Below are 21,159 nucleotides of genomic sequence, written 5' to 3' on the forward strand. Positions count from 1 at the left end.
GAATTGGGGACCTCACAAGGCTGGTTGGTGCTCTACCCCACTGTGGTTGAGCTAGTACCTGATTTTTGGTTCTTATAAAGGTGTAGATAGTTGTTAAATTAAATTGTTGTTTCTGTCAGGGGGACAATAGGTAGAGGCTTCTATTCAGCCATCAAGATCTATCCCTTATCTGGGCTACCTTATTTTAGATTAAAAATACATCAAAGAAACATTATGTTTCAGACTACATAAAGCCTTCTGATTTATAAGTTACTAGGAAACAAGTTTTGAATTTTAATCTTGGCAATTAGCAATACTTTAAATTATAAAGACTATTCAAGTTAAGAGAAGGTAGGCACCTCTGCTTTCTCTCCACGTTCCATAGAGGATTTGCTGAGGATAAAGGACTTGCATTTACATGCAAGTACATAAAAAAAACAAGACAAGAACCAATGCATATCTGCATTGTGTTTTAAGATTTCCACAACTGTAATTGGGGCTTCTGAAAATGTCAGAACATTCTATCCTCTGTACCCTGTGACGTATAATTAATTTCAGGGTCCAGCAGACCCCAGAACACAAGGCTTCAAGGTTTTCTGAAACTTCAGTACTCTAGGGTGGAGTACGTAGCTTCGAAGTTAGAGTCAACTAACTGTTGACTTTCGATGTTTCCATACTTCCTTTACTCCCCACCGCCCCCTGCTAGTGAGAATATTTAAAATTATCTTTAATTATACTAATTTTCAAATTATGACAAGCTGAGTCAGCTTTTTAGTATTTTCTTCAGCTATTTGAATTATGATAGATTTGTGGGAATTTTCTCATACTAAAATTCTTCAGCATCCTTAATCAAATGTCAAAGGATAATATTCGAAAGATCTGATGTGGAATGAACAAACTGGCAGGATGACTTGAAAGATTTTTCTTGGTTCAGACATGCTGCCTAAGATATAAATGTGACAATACTTAAAATGCCAACAGAACACTTTTATGAAGTTTGATAACATACACTTTCTCTCCCCATAGACAGGATCTGCAAATGATGTGGACTACACAGTGTCAGATCAATGTTAAGTTCACTTGGAAAGCACTCAATGAATATTTTCTATCTACTTTCCACCCTTAGAATCTGTTCTTGCCTCTCGGGAGATTTTAGTCTTCTAGGGAAAAACCATTACCCACAGAGAATGTTTAGTGAACATCATATTAAACTGATTTAGTGGTGAACTTCAGGGTTGATTATCAGAGTGAAAAGTAAAAAACTCTAGGAGATGACTGATCTAGACAAGGCCATCAGCATATATCCTGACAGGGCAGGTATTGAGAAAGTTAATTTTGAGATTTAAATTTTTAATTTACTACAAGGCAATTTTAAATAAGGTCTGAAATTGGATGAGTAGGCTTCCAAGGTCGTGCGTATGCATTTCTACACTTTGTTAAAACCACAGTAAATAGTTCATTCATTTGGGTATATATGCTGTTAGATCCTGAAGATACTTAATCAATGGATTTATGTGGCTTACCCTCACCCCCAAGAGTATTACTGGAGAAAGATGGAGGAGAATGTTGCCTAACCTTTACTCCAATTCATTATTCTCAAACTGTGTGACCACAGTTACCTAGGGTGCTTGTAATGCATATGATGTCAGACATACTGAATCAAAAATTCTAGGGAAGGTACCTGGAATCTGTATTGCTAACAGACTTCCCAGCTGAGTCTTATGAACAGAAGTTGGGGAAACACTGTCCTGGTTTAAATGGCATAAGATTAACTTTCAGTAAATAGCTGTTTTATTCAAACTTGCTTTATCTCTCCTGTATTTCTCCACATCTCCCACGTTAAGATTTGTAAAAATATCTTAGGAAGAGCTAATTTGCTTTAAATTCACTTTTTCAGTCTCCAAGCTGGCACAGGTGAGATAAAGTTTTCTCAATTTTTTTTTCTTCTCCTTTCCACAATTTAATCAAGTGTTAAAGTGAAAAATCTGGTTCTTTGTGGAGTGGTGCATAAGAAAAAAGGGGAATTAATTTACACTGCCTGGTGTCAGGATGTAATATGATTATGTTGGCAAAGCTATAAAAAGAAAATATCCAAAGCTCATAAAAAAATTCGAAGGAGGTCACTGTTAGAGCAGATGGATGGAGCACAGTGCCTGACCATTGAACAGCTACTGAGCTAAAAGGATATTCAGGTCGAGGTGTACATAGCTGGGAGAAGGTCACAAATCTTAATTAAAGCTTTCAAGGGGAAAGTCCTGGATTTGACAGTAGACGCATATTGATTGCCTTACTGTATAGAAATGACTAAAAGGACTGGTAAATAGAGTGTAGTCAGCTGTCAATTTCAATTACCCTGAGGGAATCTAATACAGTAGAGGGTTCCTATGCTGCATTCTTTGGGGCCTTCTCTCCTTTGTAACCAGAAAATACCCTTTCATGAAATGCAAACTTATTTTCATATTTTAACAAAAAAGCTACAAAGATTAAGTGCATTAAAAAGTCTAAAATTAAACCAGAAAACAGGATTATTAAACAAAAATTTATATTGATCTCAATATTTTTAATGAATTCTGCCAATTGTTGTGACATGAAAGATAAGCTAGGAGGCAAAACTAACACACCTTAAAAACAACAAAATATTTAAATTATATTAGATAGAATTATACCACCAATGAGAGAAGTATTTGTTTCTATTTTATTCTATGAAAGAATTTTATGACATCTAAATGCGTGTGTGTTCATGGATTACACATATTATATACATTATTATATTGTATATGTATTACATAATAATAGGTATAGAGAACAAAAATAAATTTTTTCAAAATTATGCACTTTATTCAATTGTATGATCTTTTTTAAGATTTAAAAATGAATTAAAGTTTTCATATCAGATGAATTACTGAAACAATATTTTGGGTTTGCTGAAACACTATGGTGAATATGCGGTTCAAAGAAGAAAAATATTCTTGTTGAAATGATTCAGGCATATTGTAGATGGCTGTACTAGGTGACTTTTAGGTGACTTCTTTATAACTTTATAAAGTTATTTTAGTCTAATCTCTTCTAAATTTATAAGGGCCTATGACTCTAGAAAAGACAATATAATGAAATTTTTTAAAATCCATGTTTTGGAATCCTATGTGACAGGGCTTAAATCCTATCTTAGGGCAAGTTTCTTAATATCTAAAAGACTCTATTTCAGTTGTTTCTTTTGAATTGTAGGGAATCTGTCTCTCCTCTCTCTTCTCTCCCTCCCTCTCTGACATCTGTGGTAAAGATTAAATAAAATATTGCATATAAAGCCATGTACAATATATATTAATAAAAGCCACTGCCTAGCTAAGGGCCCAATTAAGAGTAGCTGTTCTACCTGTGTATGGCTGATAATATTTTAGTTATCAACTGAGATTTCTTTACTCCTTTATACTTGCTTTAATACTCTATAAAGGCGGTTCACTGAGGGATGATGCACTTAATCTAGAACAAACGATCACTTAAGTTTCTGTTTTTTAAAATCTAAACAAAGAGCCATAGTCTTGAAAGTCAGCATTATTTATGACAATAGCCTGACTTTTTGAAAGAAAAGATTTCTTGAGCTATCTGAAACTGAAGAACTGAGAACAAACCGTAGAGTGGGAATTACTATATGATGATGTAAAAGTTTTGATGTTTCTGGGAAGGGAAATGAGTCATTGACTAGCTAGTGGGAGAAGAATTCAGGATGTAATGAGACCCCAGTCATTATTCAAGTCTCTGTGAAGGTGGCCAGGACTCCAGCTCACTGGGTTGAACAGAAGGGAGATTGAATAATAAAAATTCTAATGAACATCCAAATGTAAAGAGGACTATCCCTCACTTCCCAGGGAAAATTTGGGTATCAAAAAGAAGCTCTCTTTGTATGTTCTTCGACCCTAGAAAGGTAGACAAGCAATGGTCAAGAGAAGTGTCCAGGCAGATGGGCCTGACTGCCACCTCACAGAGTTCTCAGCCCCTCAGAGGAGTGAAACTCTGAAGTGATTTCATGGACCTCATGGAGGGCATAGAATGATTTAAATAGACCGTCAACCTTAAAGTCCAGAGATGGAACAAAGAGGATGCAGATGCACATATCTCTACCTGAGGTAATAGTTATACCTGAGACAATAGCAGTGGATCCCTGTGCACGCTGATGTAACTAGACACATTGCAGCTCAGTGAGGGTCAGTGTGGACACAGGATATGTGTGAACCTGATGCCTTTTCTCTACACTTCAGTCTCCCTTTCATGAGAGAAAGGAACATGCTATTAGTGGTAGGGTGTCTTAGTCACCTCCTATTTACCCTGCGGGTGAGGGAGAGCTAAACACCACCTGACCCTGAAGAGATGAGACCAACAGCAGGTTATTAGTCATGTCTACTGATGGCCTGGGGGAGGAGGACATGGCACACCTTGCAGGGCCACACAGGAGTTGCACTCAAGAGCAGAGTGAACAGCCAGGTCTGTAGGTGGTAGGCTTTGGAGAATTAAGAGGGTAGGGTGCTCCCAGTTCCTGTGGCATGGTGTGATTCACTTGTTTGATTTGGCAGGCAAATGGAACAAAACCTGCTACTCAAGGATAAATAGAAACTGTGCCTGGTCCCCTTCATAAGGATGGTGGTCTGGCTAGGATACCTGATCTATGGGAGCAGAGTGGGGAGGAGAACTTGTAGTTAGGCCATTAGAGACCTGTTTTATCAGATATCAAGCCTAAATTTTTGGCTTTATGCTACAATTGATCACTTGATGCTTTGACATCAGTTTAAATCTTGATGATAACTGAGACTTTTAGGGATTAGGAGACGTGCCTTCCTAGGAAGCAAAGTAGGCACCTGACCAAGCAGAGAGGGCCACATTTTGAGGTGGTTGCCAAAAACATGAACTTCGAGCATGTCTCCATATATAACCAGTAAAAGCAATTGAGAGACCTGTGTGACATTAATGTAGAGAGTGGGTGCTCCCAGGGGGTGTGAATTGAGACTAACCAATGCTTGTGGCAGTGGTGACATCAAGGGGGTAGAGGGACATTTGTCTCATTGTGACTTAAATAGTTCTTTGAAAACCCATTAGGCTTATCAATTAAAGTAGCTGCCTGGGGCTAACTACCTGAGGCCTATGGGAAGGCTGCATTTCAATGGAAAGCTTTCTTCAAGATTCCATTGTGTATTCTGAGACATAAAATGAGTGCCTTGGTTAACAATCTAGTGTCTAAAACTGCAAATGAGATAAGGAATATCCTGTTGAGGCCTTGTATTGTGGCCTTAGGATATGTAGAGAAACCTGTTAATTTGGTTTATATATTTATATTTGGGTACTTGTGAAACAAGAGATTCACAGAGTTCTTTAAAGTGAGACTCTTAGGCAATGGTCTAAGAGTTGTAAAAATATACATATGAGGTGAAATGGCCGGGGCATCCATTGCCAAGATAAATGTCTAGAGTGTGCCAACTGTGCTGACCATTGGGTTCTATTCTTTATCAGGGACATCTTGGTTAAGGAATTAAGAGCAACAACTCTCTACTGAGCTCTGTCATGTATAATTGTGGCAACATCACTGGTAAAATGTATGGCCTTCTATTGCCGTTCATTCAGTTGATCCCAGAGGGCTCTCCAGGTAGCCAAGGACTCTAGGAAAGGGATGACTTCCCCTAGCACCATGGTTTTGGCAAAGGACTGATGGTAGAGGAGGCCACCACCTTCTACAGATAGAATATGCCAGAAGGCCCAAGCTTGACTCCATCCTGTCGCAAAGAGGTCTCATAGCTATGCCAAATTCATGGGGGTGCTGCTCCAATGCGTTACAAGGCATTGCAGTAGCTGAGTACAGAGGGTCACAGGCTCAAAGTCTGTGATACCCTCTATTTCCAGAAAAGCCCAGTGTGTGGCCAGTAATTGCCACTATAACAGTGTATAGTACAAGGCCAGGAAAGGCAGTTTCTTGCATCAGAAGCCCATGAGCAACTTATGACCGTCACAGGTGGCCTAGAGACTCCAGGAGGCATGAGATGAGGTCACTGAAGCCTCTGAGGGCACTAACTGGAGTGCCTGTTGATTTCATTTTGGACAGCTTCTACAGCCTTTTGTTGAGGAGGTTCCCCTTTAAGATGGGCAATCTGTAAGTAACAGCATTAGTGAAATTAAAGAAAATTTGCAAAAGAATATGTTGTCTCCAGAACCCAAAAAAGACTAAAAGATATTGGACTTGTATTAACCTTGTGGGTACTGAGAGGGTTAATACCTGTTTTTTGACAGTATCAGGGATGGAGCAGCTTTTGGTTTACCAGATAACTTTCAGGAATTTAACAGAAGTCACAGGACTTTGTACTATGTGTGAAATATCCACCCTTTTTGTGTGAGTTCCTTTGTATTTGTATATTCTTAATGAATACGTCAAACAAATCTTCCTGGAGAAGGATGTCATCAATGTAATATACCTGTGCTCCTGGAGAAAGGTGGATGTCATTAAGATCCTGCCTGCAAAGACCGTGTGCAGTGGCAAGGCTGCTGAGGTAGCCCTTGAGTAGCCTGGTAAAAATATATTGTGTAGCAGCGCACCAGCATGGCACATGTATACATATGTAACTAACTTGCACAATGTGCACATGTACCCTAAAACTTAAAGTATAATAAAAAAAAAAGAATTGCATTTGTGAACTAAAATATATATATATATATAGTGTCTCGTGGGAGGTAAAAGCAAACTGTGACTGCTAAGCTGCTGACATTGGCACCAAATGGATCATATTAGCCTAATTCGTAGTAGCAAAATATTTATCAGTTGCTGATTGGATGGAGTCAGAAGTTTCAATACTCAGTTTGTTGGAAATAGGGGCCTGAACTGTATGGGACCATGGCATTAAGGTTGCAGCAGTCTACTGTGCTGCACCATTTATTTGTTCCAGGTTTAAGAACAGGCCAAACAGGCCAGATTGGGTTGTTAAATGGAGAAGCAGTGGGGATAATCACCCCTGCACTCTATAGCTGTCATATAACAAATTTTAATCCTCAAAAGCCCTGTTTTAAATTACTTCGAGCCATATTAATAATTATTTTAATTTGGGGTGGAGGCAGAAGAGTCAGGAGTTTCCATCCTGTCAAGCCAATTTATAAGTGTCAAGATTTAATTTAATTTCCATTTATTTTTCACTGGGTCAGAGCGTCCATGTCCATTATGGGATATTTTAGGGCAACGATTGCTATGACCATGATGAGAAATTTAGGCAAGACAGTAATTATGATGGTTAAGAAGAGGCATATCTCTTTGTCCTCTATTTTATATGCCAGAACTCCCCTAATGTTATGGGGGATACCATCTTTAAATTTAGGAAGATCCTAGTCATAACTGTAATCTGAGCCCTAGTGCCAGTTAAAACCATGAAGGTTTGCCAATTGGTGCATTTCAGCAGGTATTAAAGTTAATTAAAAACCTATACTGTAGAGGCACAAAAGCCAGTCAGTGCCCCTTTATCTTGGCTATATAAATGCCTTTAATATATTTTGAATTTCCAATTGGGTCAAATTGTAGATCTTTGTTTTAGGGTTCTTTTGTTGTTGTTGTTGTTGTTGGTTCCTACCCGTATCCAGGATATTTTTTTCTTTGCTTTTTTAAATTTCTTTTCTTTCTTTTTTTTTTTTTTTTTTTTAGTGGTGGTCACTGGACATATTTGGTGGTGGTGGGGTGGTGGTGAGTGATCCTCTTTACCCTGATGATACTTATAAGTCTTTTCTCTCAGAGAGCTTCAAATTAGTATCATCAGGGTTAGGGGTTTCCCCCACAGCAGTGGTTGCTTTATATGCTTTAAAGACCATGGGCTTAAGTTGAGTTTGAATTAATGGTGCCATGGGGTACCCCAGTGCCACAAAGGTAACATAAGTATTTCTCTATAACCTCAAGAATTAGGATCTTTATTGCAACAGAGACATAGTAAGCAGAGTGGTACAGGGAAAGAAACCTAGGTTTACAACCCAGACTCAATAGACCAAAATTATCTCCTGCTGCCACTGCCCTACCTTTTCTGTCATGTGGACTTTTTCCCTCTTTGTTTGTTTCTTTCTCTGCACAAATTCCCTGAGAATATTTTGAGTTTGTAGCTAGGTAAAATTGGAGCTTTCTGTACAATCACCTGTGGTGCAGACTTTCTGGGTACTTATGGGAAAACATTAGGGAGCTTAGTGGCCTTTCTCAGAAGTGGCTGCCTCTTCCTCTAGGAAGTGCGAGTCCATCTCTCTAGAGTTGAGGTCCATATCCAGTAAAGTCATTAGTCTATGGCTTGGATAGGGCCAGCAAGCCCATGATTGCAAGATTGGCCATTTGGTGTGCTGGTAGGCAGCAGTGCTGAGCCCAGGCATACTGGCTATGGGTTTTGCATTGGCAAATCATTTGAGTACCAAATGCTCCTTCCTCTCCCCACCCTTTTCTTTTTTCATTAGCACCTGTGCCACAGGCCACCATGGATCTGCACCTCGATGCCCTTCGGAGTCACGAGAGCGCAAGCAATAGCAGCTCAGGAAGCAGCAGCAGAGGAGACCAGAAAGGTCACTACCTTTGCATGAACAACAATGGCAACCAGGATACCATGCTTGGTTCTCCATGGGGTGGCCACCTTCCTTCCCACAAACTTCACACAGGGCTGCCTCTGCGCCTGTTCCATAGGTGTACCATTACAAGCAATGTCTGTATTGCTGCTCCGAGCAGCCAGTGACAGTCACCAGGCTAGACATGGTGATCAGAGAGCTCTAGCCTGAGCTCTGGTAAGCAGGACTGAAGTACTGACTGGTTAAGGCACTGTTTTCTCATTGCATTTACAGGCTGAAGCTTCAGAGATCACCTGCCAAACACAGGCTGAACCTGACAGCATGTCATACCAGGGTATAGTTAACAACCATTTTCTTCTTGGGGACAAGAGCATTGCAGAGTTAAAAGAGATGGCATAACAGTGCCACATAGGCCATAGCTCAAGCCCATCAGCAGTTAGCAGTTCTGTCTCAGGTACCCTTGCCAAATAACTCAGAACCAAATAACCAAGGAACAGTTAATTTTAACTGACTAGGTGTCTTCTGAAATGGTTGGGCATGTCATATGGTTCATAACACCAGTGGATTTTATTGCTTTCTATTCACCCCATTGGTGAACGAAAGATTCCTGCCCTGGAGATTCAGAGATGCCTAGACAACCAACACCCAACACTGGACAGATGAGATCCACAGCAGTTTACTGGTCATACATACTCACCACCAAAGGAGAAGAACATTGCAGGGCATGCAGGAGCATGTGAGGGTTGTAACCAGGAGTAGTATGAACAACCAGGGGCTGTGGGAGTAATAGTAACAAGAGTTACTATTAGTTACATTAGGTAACCAGAATAAGACTTGGATTTCTAAGAGTGACATGCTCAATAAAAGGGTAATATGACAAAACCCTAACCTCCAAGGAAGACAGTAAGGAGACTTGCCAGTCTTGACTTTGCCTTGGATGGAAACGGGGGAAAGACTCTCTTAATAACTTATGAACGAAAATGAAACCTCACATTGAGTGTGCAAATTTCCAACTGTGTAGTCTATGTAATCCGAACAAAAGTCATGCTGAGAATATAAGGCTAACCAATCTGGTATTACCCCAGACACCCAGCAGAGGCAAATTCAGAGCTAGGTAGAGGAAAACACCTTAACCCCATTTAACCCAGGTCTCAGGTAATTTTTTTAAAAAAACTTTTTTTTTTTTTTTTTGAGATGGAGTCTCACTCTGTTGCCCAAGCTGGAGTGCAGTGGCGTGACCTCGGCTCACTGCAACCTCCACCTCCTGGGTTCAAGTGATTCTCCTGCCTCATGCTCCTTAGTGTCTGGGATACAGGCACACACCACCACACCCAGCTAATTCTTATATTTTTAGTAGAGACAAGTTTTCGCCATGTTGGTCTCAAACTCCTGACCTCAGGTGATCTGCCCACCTTGGCCTCCCAAAGTGATGGGATTACAGGCATGAGTCACTGCACCTGGCCTTAAGGGAAATGTTTTTAAAAATATGATCTCAGAACCCCAAATCACAAAGCAACCAAAGAAATAAGTCTCCATGAGAAAGATTCGACAAAAACGGTAAACAATGGGATCAGAGTATAAAGAATTTAAATATTGGAATTTTTCATAGAGAATTTTTTTCACTATTTGAGAAGAATATATTTTAGTACTGTGGCATAATGTATAACTTTTTATAATAATAACTATATATGATATAGTATAGGTCTTAACTGTATCATTCATCATACAGTTATATGTTAAAATAGTTAATATTTATATGCCATAACATGAAGCATGATGTCGTGTACTTTCTCCTCCATTTTTCATTTGGAATACGTTCTACAACATGACCCAAAATGTAAGAACTTGTGACTTGTAACTTTTGTTTAAAGCCATAATTGTGCAATAATGTGCTACAGAAAGATTCAATTGACTTCTCTTATGAAACGAGCTTCAATGTTTCAGCTCTATTCTGTGAAATGTCCTTTAAGTAAAAGATAATATAACATTTTAATGCATTGTGTATAATGTACACAAGCATATTGTCCATGTACTGAACACACATTGTATATGATATTGTTATTACTATTTGTAAAAAAATCTTTATAGCCTTAATATATTTGAAAAGAATAATTGAGGGTTTTTTATTTTTTATTTCTTTTAAACTTACAGAATTTTAATGGGAAAATGCTTATGTCGTATGTTAAGCAAACACAGCAGGAAACAGTACAGTATTTTGAAAACTATTTAAAACCCCACAGAAAAAAGACTGGAAGCAAACAGTTGCTGTTGTGTGATAAGACTATTGTTTTTATTTCAATTATTAAAACATTCCTTTATTATTTTTACTATGAGAAAACATATGTAAGTATAAATGACTAAGTAATAAGATACTGTAATACAATGAACTAAACTTGAAAAAGAGCAAAGTAGATTGCCTAGAAATAAAAATATGATAATTGGAAATAAAAACAGTGTGTGGATTATGCAGCTGATTAGACACAGCTAAAGAGAGAATAGTGAACTATATACACTTATGATGCAATTCTCTGAAGAATCTAATACACTTATGATGCAGTTGCTGTTCTTATGTAGAGCGTTTTTGCCATTCTTATGTAGAGCTTTTACATATATACATACACACACATATATATACACATATGTATATATGTAAAAGCTATATATACACACATATATATGTATATATATGTAAAAGCTCTACGTAAGAACGGCAAAGATGCTCGCTTTCTATATAAAAAACGCTATATATATATGTGTGTATATATATATATATATAGAGAGAGAGAGAGAGAGAGAGAGAGAGAGAAATTGGTTCATGCAATTATGAAGGCTGAGAAGTCCTAAGGCTTTGGCAAGCTAGAGACTCAGGAGAGCTAATGATATGGTTCCAGTTTGTGTTCAAGTCTGATAACCAGGAGACCCACTATTGTCGGTTCCAGGCCAAGTCTGAGTTTAAGGCAAAAGATTGAAGACTGAAGACAGCTTGAAGACAGGCAGAGAAAGAAATTCTCCTTCTCTCTATCTTTTTATTCCATTCAGGACTTCAATGCATGGGATGTGGCCCGCCCATATTGAGAAGGGCAATGTGTTTTATGCAGTCCACTGATTCAGATGTTAATCTTATCTGGAAACACCCTCACAGACACACCCCGAGAAATGGTTAACCAAGTATCTGAGCACTTTGTAGCCCAGTCAAGTTGGCATATAAAATTAGCCATCACAATTAGCAAACTTCTTAACAGCAAAAATAGAATAATGTGGAATAATATTGTTAGGTGCTTTCATCCTAACATAGTGTATTTGTAAGAATGAAGATAAAAATAGATCTTTTCAGTCATCAAAAAACTATAGTTCCCAAAAGAATTTCAAAGGCTAAATCCAGGGGAAAGGTTGAATTATCTCAGGAATTGGAAAATGAAAAAAATAACATTGTGGAAATATAATGGTATTATGGATATACACAGAAGACCAATTCTTAAATACTTAGATATATGCTAGGGTATTTAGATATGCAGTGTCATGTTATTGGTATCTTGCTTTCAGTTGGTGAAATAATAACTGTGTGTGTGTGTGTGTGTGTGTTTATGTTTAGAGAGATTAAATATAGCAAAGTGTTGATCATTGAATCAGGTGGAGGCTCCTGCTTGAAACCCCAGTACTTTTGGAGGCCAAGGAGGGAGGATCACTTGAGGCCAGAAGTTTAAGACCATCCTTCAACTCTACAAAAAGTTTTAAAATTAGGCAAGTGTGGTGCTGCCCACCTGTAGCTCTAACTATTCGGGAGGCAGACAGGACATTGCTTTTAGCTCAAACAATTGAGGCTGCAGTGAGTTGTGATCATGTCACTGCACTCCAGTCTGGGAAACAGAGGGAGACCCTGTCTAAAAATAAAATATACCAGAAAAACACTATAGCTGAAAGCCATCTATTTAATAATCCTTAGAATTTTTGTCACAAATTATTATAAACAAGATCTGTTGTTTCCATGATCAAAAATTTCTCCACCAATATCTAATTTTGTGGTACCTTTGTGAGTCCTCCAAGATCATCATGGTTCAATGACCACATTAATAATCAAAGCCTTTTTCAGAAATCAATGGACAATAAGAGTGTATTTGTCTATTTCTAGAGTGTCTATTTTATTTTGTATTCTATTTGTCTACCCTTGAGGAATACCACACAGAATTAATAGCCATCAAGTCTGATAGTGTAAGTCCTTTACTTTTTCCTTTCTTTTTGAAATAAGAAGTTATTCTCAGTCTGTAGCATTTTCATATAAATTTTTGGAATCAGCTTATTACTCCTATTGTGGTAGATTTGATTTAAAAACTTCACCTTTTAATATGCTCTAATGGTTCTCCTTGACATCTGTCTTTATTTTCAGAAAGTGCATATTTTTTTTTTTTTTAAGACGGAGTCTTGCTCTGTGGCTACACTGGAGTGTAGTGGTGCAATTTCGACTCACTGCAACCTCCAGCTCCCTGGTTCAAGTGATTCTCCTGCCTCGGCCTCCTAAGTAGCTGGGATTACAGGCACCCACCACCACGCCCAGCTAATTTTTTGTATTTTTAGTAGAGATGGGGTTTCACCATGTTGGCCAGGATGGTCTCGATCTCCTGACCTTGTAATCTGCCTGCCTTGGCCTCCCAAAGTGCTGGGATTACGGCATGAGCCACTGCACCTGGCCAGAAAATGCATCTCATACACATCTTTACTACGTGATTTAGAAGTTTCATGATTCCCTGGTGCTTACAGGATACGTTCACATATTGTGCATGGCATTCATTTTCTTTGCCACTATGTTATGACTATGCTCCAACTCATTTTTCCAACTCCACGTGGGCATAACACTCCATGGCAGCGAAATGTTTCCTTTTCTCTTATTTAGAACTTGCTTTTTACACTCCCCTCTTTTAGCTTACAGATATTTCTCTGGCTTAGTAAGCCTTTCATTCCCATTCTACCTGTGTGGATTCCTCCCAAATTTTGAGGCTCTGTATGTGTTCTACAGCCTTTGTGAAATATTCCTTAATCACCCCAAAATTCAGTAACCATTTATCTTTTACATTTCTATAGTAGTTTTATTTATAACACTTATTTGAATATATCATATATTTACTTCTATTTTTACATTTCCTTTAATATGCAACATATTCCATCTGTACGATGAGTTCACAACTCTTTCAGGGTGGGGACCATATATTAAGCATCTTCATGCGTCCCCACTGTTTCTATCACAATGCTTAGTCTTATTTGCCACTGTTTCCCCAGAGTCTTGCACTGAACGGAAGATATAGTAGATGCTTAACAATAATTGATTGAATGAGGACTGAGTCTGTGCTCAATAAATGTTTGCTGAGGTGTAATTTGAGAAAATAATGAGTTGTGAGATGAAATGGGTTCCAGTCTTGTCTCTGTTACTTGCTAGCTAGGTTTAGCCAAACCCTTTTATTTCTATGATCATCAGTTTCCTCACCCTTAAAATGAAGACAGTAGTGACTAATCCACAGTATAGAATCACATGAACAAATTCTCATTAAAGTGCTTTAAAACAATGCATGCTTAACACATGCATATGCCATTTTTCATATCATAAAAATCTTCATTATAGAAAATTTGGAAAAAAGTAAAATTCAAAGAAGAAAATAGAAATCATTAATAATAACATACACAAAGGGAATAACTATTATAATTTCAGTATATTTCCCTTAAAATGTTTTTCTGTGCATGTATTTTAAAACTAATATATGCATAGTGGTTTTAAAATTTTGAAAATTTATGTTTTTAAATATTTTAGATATTTTCATGGCCTCATTTTTCTATTTAACTTATATAGTACTAAAGGACTATAGTAACATAATTTTGTACAAAAAAGTTTTTATAAAAGTTAAATGTATCAATTTAAATAATGCTACTTCTATTAACTTAATTGCAGGTTAATATAAACATGCATAATTTGATGAAAAAATATTTCAATGAGATGATTTTTCTTTCTAAAGTTGTTTGCCCTTTGGTTGGGATTTTTTTTCCTCTATGACCCAGAAAAATTCTCAAAACTACTCTTAATTTTTGTTCCCATAATTTTGATTGAATTTTTTGCTTGCTGCAATGTTATAATGATTTCTTCTGTAAAGTACCGAAGATAACTTAGAAAACAAATCAGAGCTCAGAAAGGCTTAATCATTTCTCTCCTTTTCTTTGTTGGAAGAAAAAAATGAATATTATATTCATTTAAATAGGGGCTAAGAGACATCCTAAGAGTTTTTCTTTAAATTGATGAAATAGAAGAAAAAGACACTGCCGAAACTGTGGGTGCATTTAAAAAAGCATTATACCTATCTATTTTATACCCATTTTATTTATCCAATTAAAGAAAAATTTATAAATAATTTCAGTACTCAGCCATGTTCCTTGCTTTTTGACTATGCATATTTTACATAGTTGGTATATGCTCTGTAATGTTAACATTCAAGAAAATTTTATTTTTTCAAAACTGTCATTAGAAATTTTGAATTATGTTGATTTGAGAAAGATTGCATTTCTAAGATATAATAAAGTGACATCAAATAAATATCATCTAGCTTCAAACTAAGTGGTGTGTAAAATATGTTGTGATATTCTTGTGTATGTGCCGCTGAAAAAATTCTGGCAGGTTATGCACCAGAATTACAACAGCACTGTTACTGGATAGCGGGATGGCAATCTCTTTTTCCTTCTTTATGTCTTTCGGAATTGTCCTTTTCCCAACAACAAGCATATATTAATGTCATATGCAAAAAGAAAAAAAATTCATGTTAAAAAGAAAAGTGGAAAGACAATTATTTTATTTATTGAGTGCTTGCTGACTAAGAATCAGGCATGGCTTTTGGTCCTATGAATACATCAATGAAACAGCCTACAAAAACAAAAGCTCTGCTTTGTGGAGCTTACCTTCTAGTGAAGGGAGACAGACAATAAGCAACAACTGCAATCATAAGTAAATGAGAATACATTTTCAAAGCTAGTAAGTGCTAAGAGAAAGTAAGAGGAATCAGAAGCTGGAGGGGTGAGATGCAATTTTAAACAAGGTGGTTAAAGCAAGCCCCACTGAGAAAGCAGGACTCCGTCAATATTATCTTTTGTGACCCTTTTTCCTATGCCATATTATCTCATTTTAATATTACTCAGATTAAGAATGCTTTTTTAGGCATCATGAAGAAATCAAGAATTTCAGTCCCATTTTAACCATTGGAGAGAACACTGAAACATGGTTTGTTTCTGAAAGTACGTGAAAATTTCACCTTTAGGGAGAAATCTTCCTATGGGCAGTGTAGGGGAGATATGGTTTTCTGTGACTGGTGACTTGTATGGTTCAGATGTTGCAGAAACGTAGACAAGTTTGTGGGTGTGCTGGGAAGCAGATTGTAAATGATTTTTTGAATGCCTTTTTAAACAATATCAACTTTCTGGAAATGTCTCAGAGTTAATCTCTTTTTCTTGACATGGAGTCTTGCTCTGTTGCCCAGGCTGGAGTGTAGTAGCGTGATCTCAGGTCACTGCAACCTCCTCCTCCCGAGTTCAAGAGATTCTCCTGCCTCAGCCTCCTGAGTAACTGGGATTACAGGCATGCGTCACCACGCCTGGCTAATTTTTGTATTTTTAGTAGATACTGGCCAGTAGATATTAGCCAGGCTGGTCTCAAACTCCTGAACTCAGGTGATCTGCCTGCCTCAGCCTCCCAAAACCCTGAGATTACAGGCATGAGCCATCATGCCCAGCTGCGTTAATCTCTTTCTGCCTGCAGTCCAACATCAGAGGCTGTCTCTAGAGCCACGTCAACACTGTTGCTTAAAAGAATAATTGATATTCATAATGATACTCTGTCATAGTGCCTATAAATTTATATGACTGATATCTAAATAAATTCCATTTGTGTAGTTGTTAACCAAGCACATTTATAGCATTAGTTCATTTGAGTCCAGGGTAGTAAAATAGATAATATAAATCCTACTTTTTAAAAATGTAGAATGCTAATCAACAAAGAAGTTAGATGTCTTTCTAGAAGTTGGAAGTCCAGGATTCAACTTCAGAAGTGTTCACTTTTAGGCTACCAAAATTCCCATTGCTCCATATAGACCATGTAACAAACAAGAGGACTAAGGGCAGTCGCTTTGAGAGTGTGTTAATGCAGTTAAGTAGTGCCCAAAGCTCTGCTTTCAAATCGTCATTTAAAATAGTTTTATTTTGAATATGTGCAAATCTAAATTACCTAAGGAGGTTTTGAAAAGTAGCTGAAGTCATTCTTAGTACAAAGAGATGGGATCAAGTGGGAGTTTTTTTTTTTTTAATTAAAAACAGTTTACTATAAAATACGTTATATTTTAAATAGAACATGTTACCACTATTTGATGTATGAGTATAAAATGAGTTGCAATGATGGAGTCACAAAAACAGTTTCAGAAGTGGAATAAATATGTGGCTACTTAAAGTAATTGCTTTGATAGATGATACTCATCTCCATCTATAAATTTTGGTGTGTTAGTAAAAATAGTTCTATTATTTGGTATCACACTGCATTTTCCCTTTGAAAGATAAATAAGTATATATTAATTATAAATGCTTTCTGAAATGAAAGCGTAAAATTTAAAGTGTCCATGTGTATAACCATCAGATGTCCTAGATGAGGGTCGTGCTGTATGAGTTTTTGCAGCAACTACTGCTCTGGCTCTACCAATCCAGGTTTACTACCCACATCTAAAAACCATTGTATTTGCCATTAGTCTACAGCCTGACTCCTATCTATTTTGATGTTAACAAAACAAAATCTATTTTAATACTGAATAACTGAACTTTCAGTCTTATTTTATTATTTATTTACTTTTGGTCTTTATTATGAATATTAATAATGTAAAGGACCTTCATTTTCAGCTCATAATCGATAGGTATCGGCTATTAATTCAACATTGATTTATTGATTGTATTAAGCAGATATGTTCCAGTCTCTCTACTAGGCAGAGGGATATGAAGCCATTTCTATTGTGACCACATTGGTAAGAATCAACTTCCCCTTCTCTTCTTCCTACTGATGTCATAAACCGTCATTTGACATTTTAAAACCATATATCTCATTGAAAAGGGAACTGACTTTTTAGGCCTTGCATGTAAACCCCCAACACAGACTGGCCATGTTCCCTCTTTGTAGGGAAGAGTACAAGCAGACCACAAGAACTTCAAAATCACATTGTACACAAGAACTTCAAAATCACATTATTTTCCCACTAGGGCAAATTCAGTGCTGGGGATTTTGTGTACTTGGAGTGTATTTGTGCCCCCTTTGAAATCTAAGAATACTTTGTGTACAATAGTAGTTGGAAAAGCAACTAAATGAGAAATGGGTGATCTGAGGGCGGCCCTTCTCTGAAATTTGCTTACTTATTTTCTGGGGTTCCATTAAATGCTATGTTCCCTGTGAAGCCTGGCCTCATTTTCTATCCTGGAATTAAGTGCTGCCTCCACTGCTCACGTAGTAAAGGTGCTAGCACGCAGCCTTCACACACTGCCAGTTAAGGCATGGGAAGACCTTACTTACTCTGCCAAATTCCACAGTACCTAGCGTGGGACTTTGCAGAGTTGGTGTTACCTAAATGCTTTTTGAATTGAACCCTAACTTCTTTAAGCAGGCTCCAGTACCTCAATAAAATAAGAACCAACAATATTTGAGTCACTGGTTAGAAAGAATAATGTGAAACAAATGAAAGTGAAGGAGTATAAATAGGGTTTGAGGTAAGGTGGGAAAAAAAGAATGAGAAGGGTTTCTTCAAATCCGTGCTAAATCCTCTCAATTCTGAATACTCTGAAGCTAGAAATAAAAGCTAAGCTATATAAAATGTAGACAGTAGGGATGCTTTGCTATGGTTATAACCACTTATATTCATCTAAAGGAGAAGTGAAAATATCACTCTATTCTGGATAACACCCAATATACATAGCACACACACACACAAACACACACCACACAGGGACACACACACCCCACTCAAGCTAATGTATTAAAAAGGAAACCTGTTTAATTTTTAGAAAGACTTTTTCGTATACAGTGAATTTTCTTTTTTATTTTTATCCCTGTAGATAGCTGGGTTTGTTTTCGTTTTTTGTTACGGAAAGCAGCAGGAGGAATCACGGTAATGGAAGAAAGAGTACCGCCTAAACTTAGGAAAGACTTTGACACAAATTAAGTTATGTTATATTGATGCATCACTTAAGTGTCTGGATCTGGAAGTCTGGACTATATCATCTTTTCAAATGTAATATCCTGCAATCATGTGAGAAATTTATTAGTCCTTTTGGGAATCTGCAAGTGGTTGGGAGAAGCCCAACTAACTCCCTGCAAACCTTTATGGAGGATACATGTTGAATAAGTCTTTCTAGTATGAAACTAAAAAGAATAAGATGACCAGTTAAATCTGACTCCCCCAAACACAGACACATACTCAAGGGGGCTACATAGTTTATTGCAGTCCATCTGTTTTATCATTAACAACATTCATGTATATTAGTATTGTAAGTGGCCTTATGTTAGTATAAGAAGTAACATTGTGCTGGAAAGGTATTCAGCTTTGTGCATTAATTTATCTGGAAAATTATGAAAAAATTAATTTGACTTTGCGTTTTGAATTTTATATGTTTAAGCTGTCAAAAATTCTCTGTGGTAAAAATAACTTCCATGTGCCTACCAATGTATATTGAAGGATCTGTCTATGCAATTAGCAAACAAGAACATAAACATTAAAAAATGTGCGTGTCAACAAACCAAAGGTAGATTTCCCTTTGACTTACACTAGAGACAGAGAAATACCATCTTTTGAAAAATTTCAAAGACAGGAAAGTTTCTAAGTTGAAAAAAATTATGCAGGTCTACATTTCATGTAAGTTCTGTTTAGCTTAAAATGATCTTGATACTTAAGTGAATAGGAGATATGTAAAGCATTTACATTTTAGGAGTGGGTAATTTTACTTTATTTCCAAATAATAGGATTTGAGGTCAAGAAAGGCAACTAGAAAGATCAAACTGTGTCTCATCTCACCAGACTCTGGGTTCCTCTTTGTAACTTGTGGGCCAAGAAAAAGGCTTTGCACTTAATAATTTAGTAGGAGCTCAAGAGATGACTGGATGAATAAATAATGATCTGTTTTTGTTGGCACATAAAGAAGTAATTCTAGTTCTTTCACCTTTTTTGGAAGAGGTTCGTATGTTTCAAAACAGAAAATTATATGAAATAAATAATTTGTAGGCAGAGAACTGAAAACATGTAGCATAAGGGATTAGGATACTGAGAGCTGGACAGAGGCAGATAAGGCATTTGGTTATCAGGGGAGACCAGTGTCAGTCTGTCCATTTGTCAGTCTCTCCTTCTCTCTTAGTCTTTGGTCAGGAAAAGCACTGACATTTTTTCCAAAATGCATGTTTTTACTTCTTTGTTATTTTGTGTTTTTTCAGAAAGTCTGACTCATACCTCCAGGGAACTAATTTAGTGGGCAAGAAGTTTATTTGAAGTCTTAGGTATAAAATGAGCAATGGTTTCACTGTGGAAGATAGGGTGAGTGATATGTATCTGGAGATTAGAAAAGAATGGATCTATCATTTTGCAATCTTGGCTTCAAGTAAGGAAGCTTGAGAAAATAATGTGTTTGAGTTAAGAAAATGGACCTATTGTGGGTAGGAAACAGTTTGCAAAACTTCTGTTTGTTTATAATTATGCTTCTAACATACTAACATCCTCTTTTTCTTAGCAGGCTCTTCAGGGCCCACTGGGTTCGGACTGGTGTTTTTTTAATATGCCTTTAGTGCTCCATTTATCTTGAACATCTTGTCCTCTTGAGTAGTGCTGGTGTTGCATTCTCAATATTTCAGAGACTGTAAAGATGCTGGCATGTGTGTATATACATATATAAATATATATATGACTGTGTAATAGTCTTTTCTCAAGCAGCCTGAAAATTGTATATTTTCAATAGAGATAGAAGTGTGTCTCAGGCAATGTAAATTGTGTTACCTTGCTGTGGGATTGCAAGGACTTTTGTGAAATCTCCAAATGTCTAAATGGTTCCAGCTCCTGTAAGCAGCCACAGTTGACAGAGCAGCACTCATCTAGAGTCCTTTGTTAATTCTATAGAAGAGAAAGAGGAAGAGTTGCTAGTGAGTCAGCTGCCTTGGTTAGCAAACATAACATAATTAGCTATTTAAGCCCAGAAAATTAAAAGACCCTCAAGTTAATCTGTCATTTTTCTCTGCAGTATTTCCTCATCTTTCTGTGGACTATATATTATAATTATCACAAGCCATTTGAAGAGAGCAATTGTCTCTTTTCTATATGTATATCACCCCTTTTAAAAAAAACCAAGCATATGCAATCGGTGTTGTATAGAAAACTAACAACAGACAAATGAGAGATGGCTACTGGGGGAAGGAGAAGCTTTCACTTAACGATATGCTATCATTTGGTTAAATTTTCAAAATGTTACTTTTAGAACCTTTCTGTGCTAGAATATCTGTTTATTTATAATTTTTCCAGGTGGATGTTTCAATTCTTTTAAATTACAAAGGTAATATATATGCTCATTAGTAAAAGTCAAAATATGTAAAGAGGT

The 21,159-nt window shown here is 37.0% G+C and overlaps 1 protein-coding gene across 16 annotated transcripts in view; it reads left to right on the top strand.

Moving 5' to 3' along the window:
• PKIB (cAMP-dependent protein kinase inhibitor beta) overlaps positions 1–21,159 on the top strand; it is a 253,648-nt gene that overhangs the window by 220,432 nt on the left and 12,057 nt on the right. For 4 of the 16 annotated variants that reach the window (XM_063707825.1, XM_063707829.1, XM_019029110.3 and 1 more), the window contains one exon: positions 8,428–8,532. The exons of 7 other annotated variants lie outside the window; for them this stretch is intronic. In XM_063707825.1, the coding sequence (XP_063563895.1) occupies positions 8,428–8,532 (105 nt within the window). Of the gene's footprint in view, positions 1–8,427; positions 8,533–8,805; positions 8,867–21,159 lie in introns of all 16 variants that reach the window. 5 more of the 16 variants (XM_063707827.1, XM_055391253.2, XM_063707828.1 and 2 more) reach the window with 2 other exon arrangements.

Source organism: Gorilla gorilla, chromosome 5 (assembly GCF_029281585.2).
Source record: "Gorilla gorilla gorilla isolate KB3781 chromosome 5, NHGRI_mGorGor1-v2.1_pri, whole genome shotgun sequence".
NCBI lineage: Eukaryota > Metazoa > Chordata > Mammalia > Primates > Hominidae > Gorilla > Gorilla gorilla.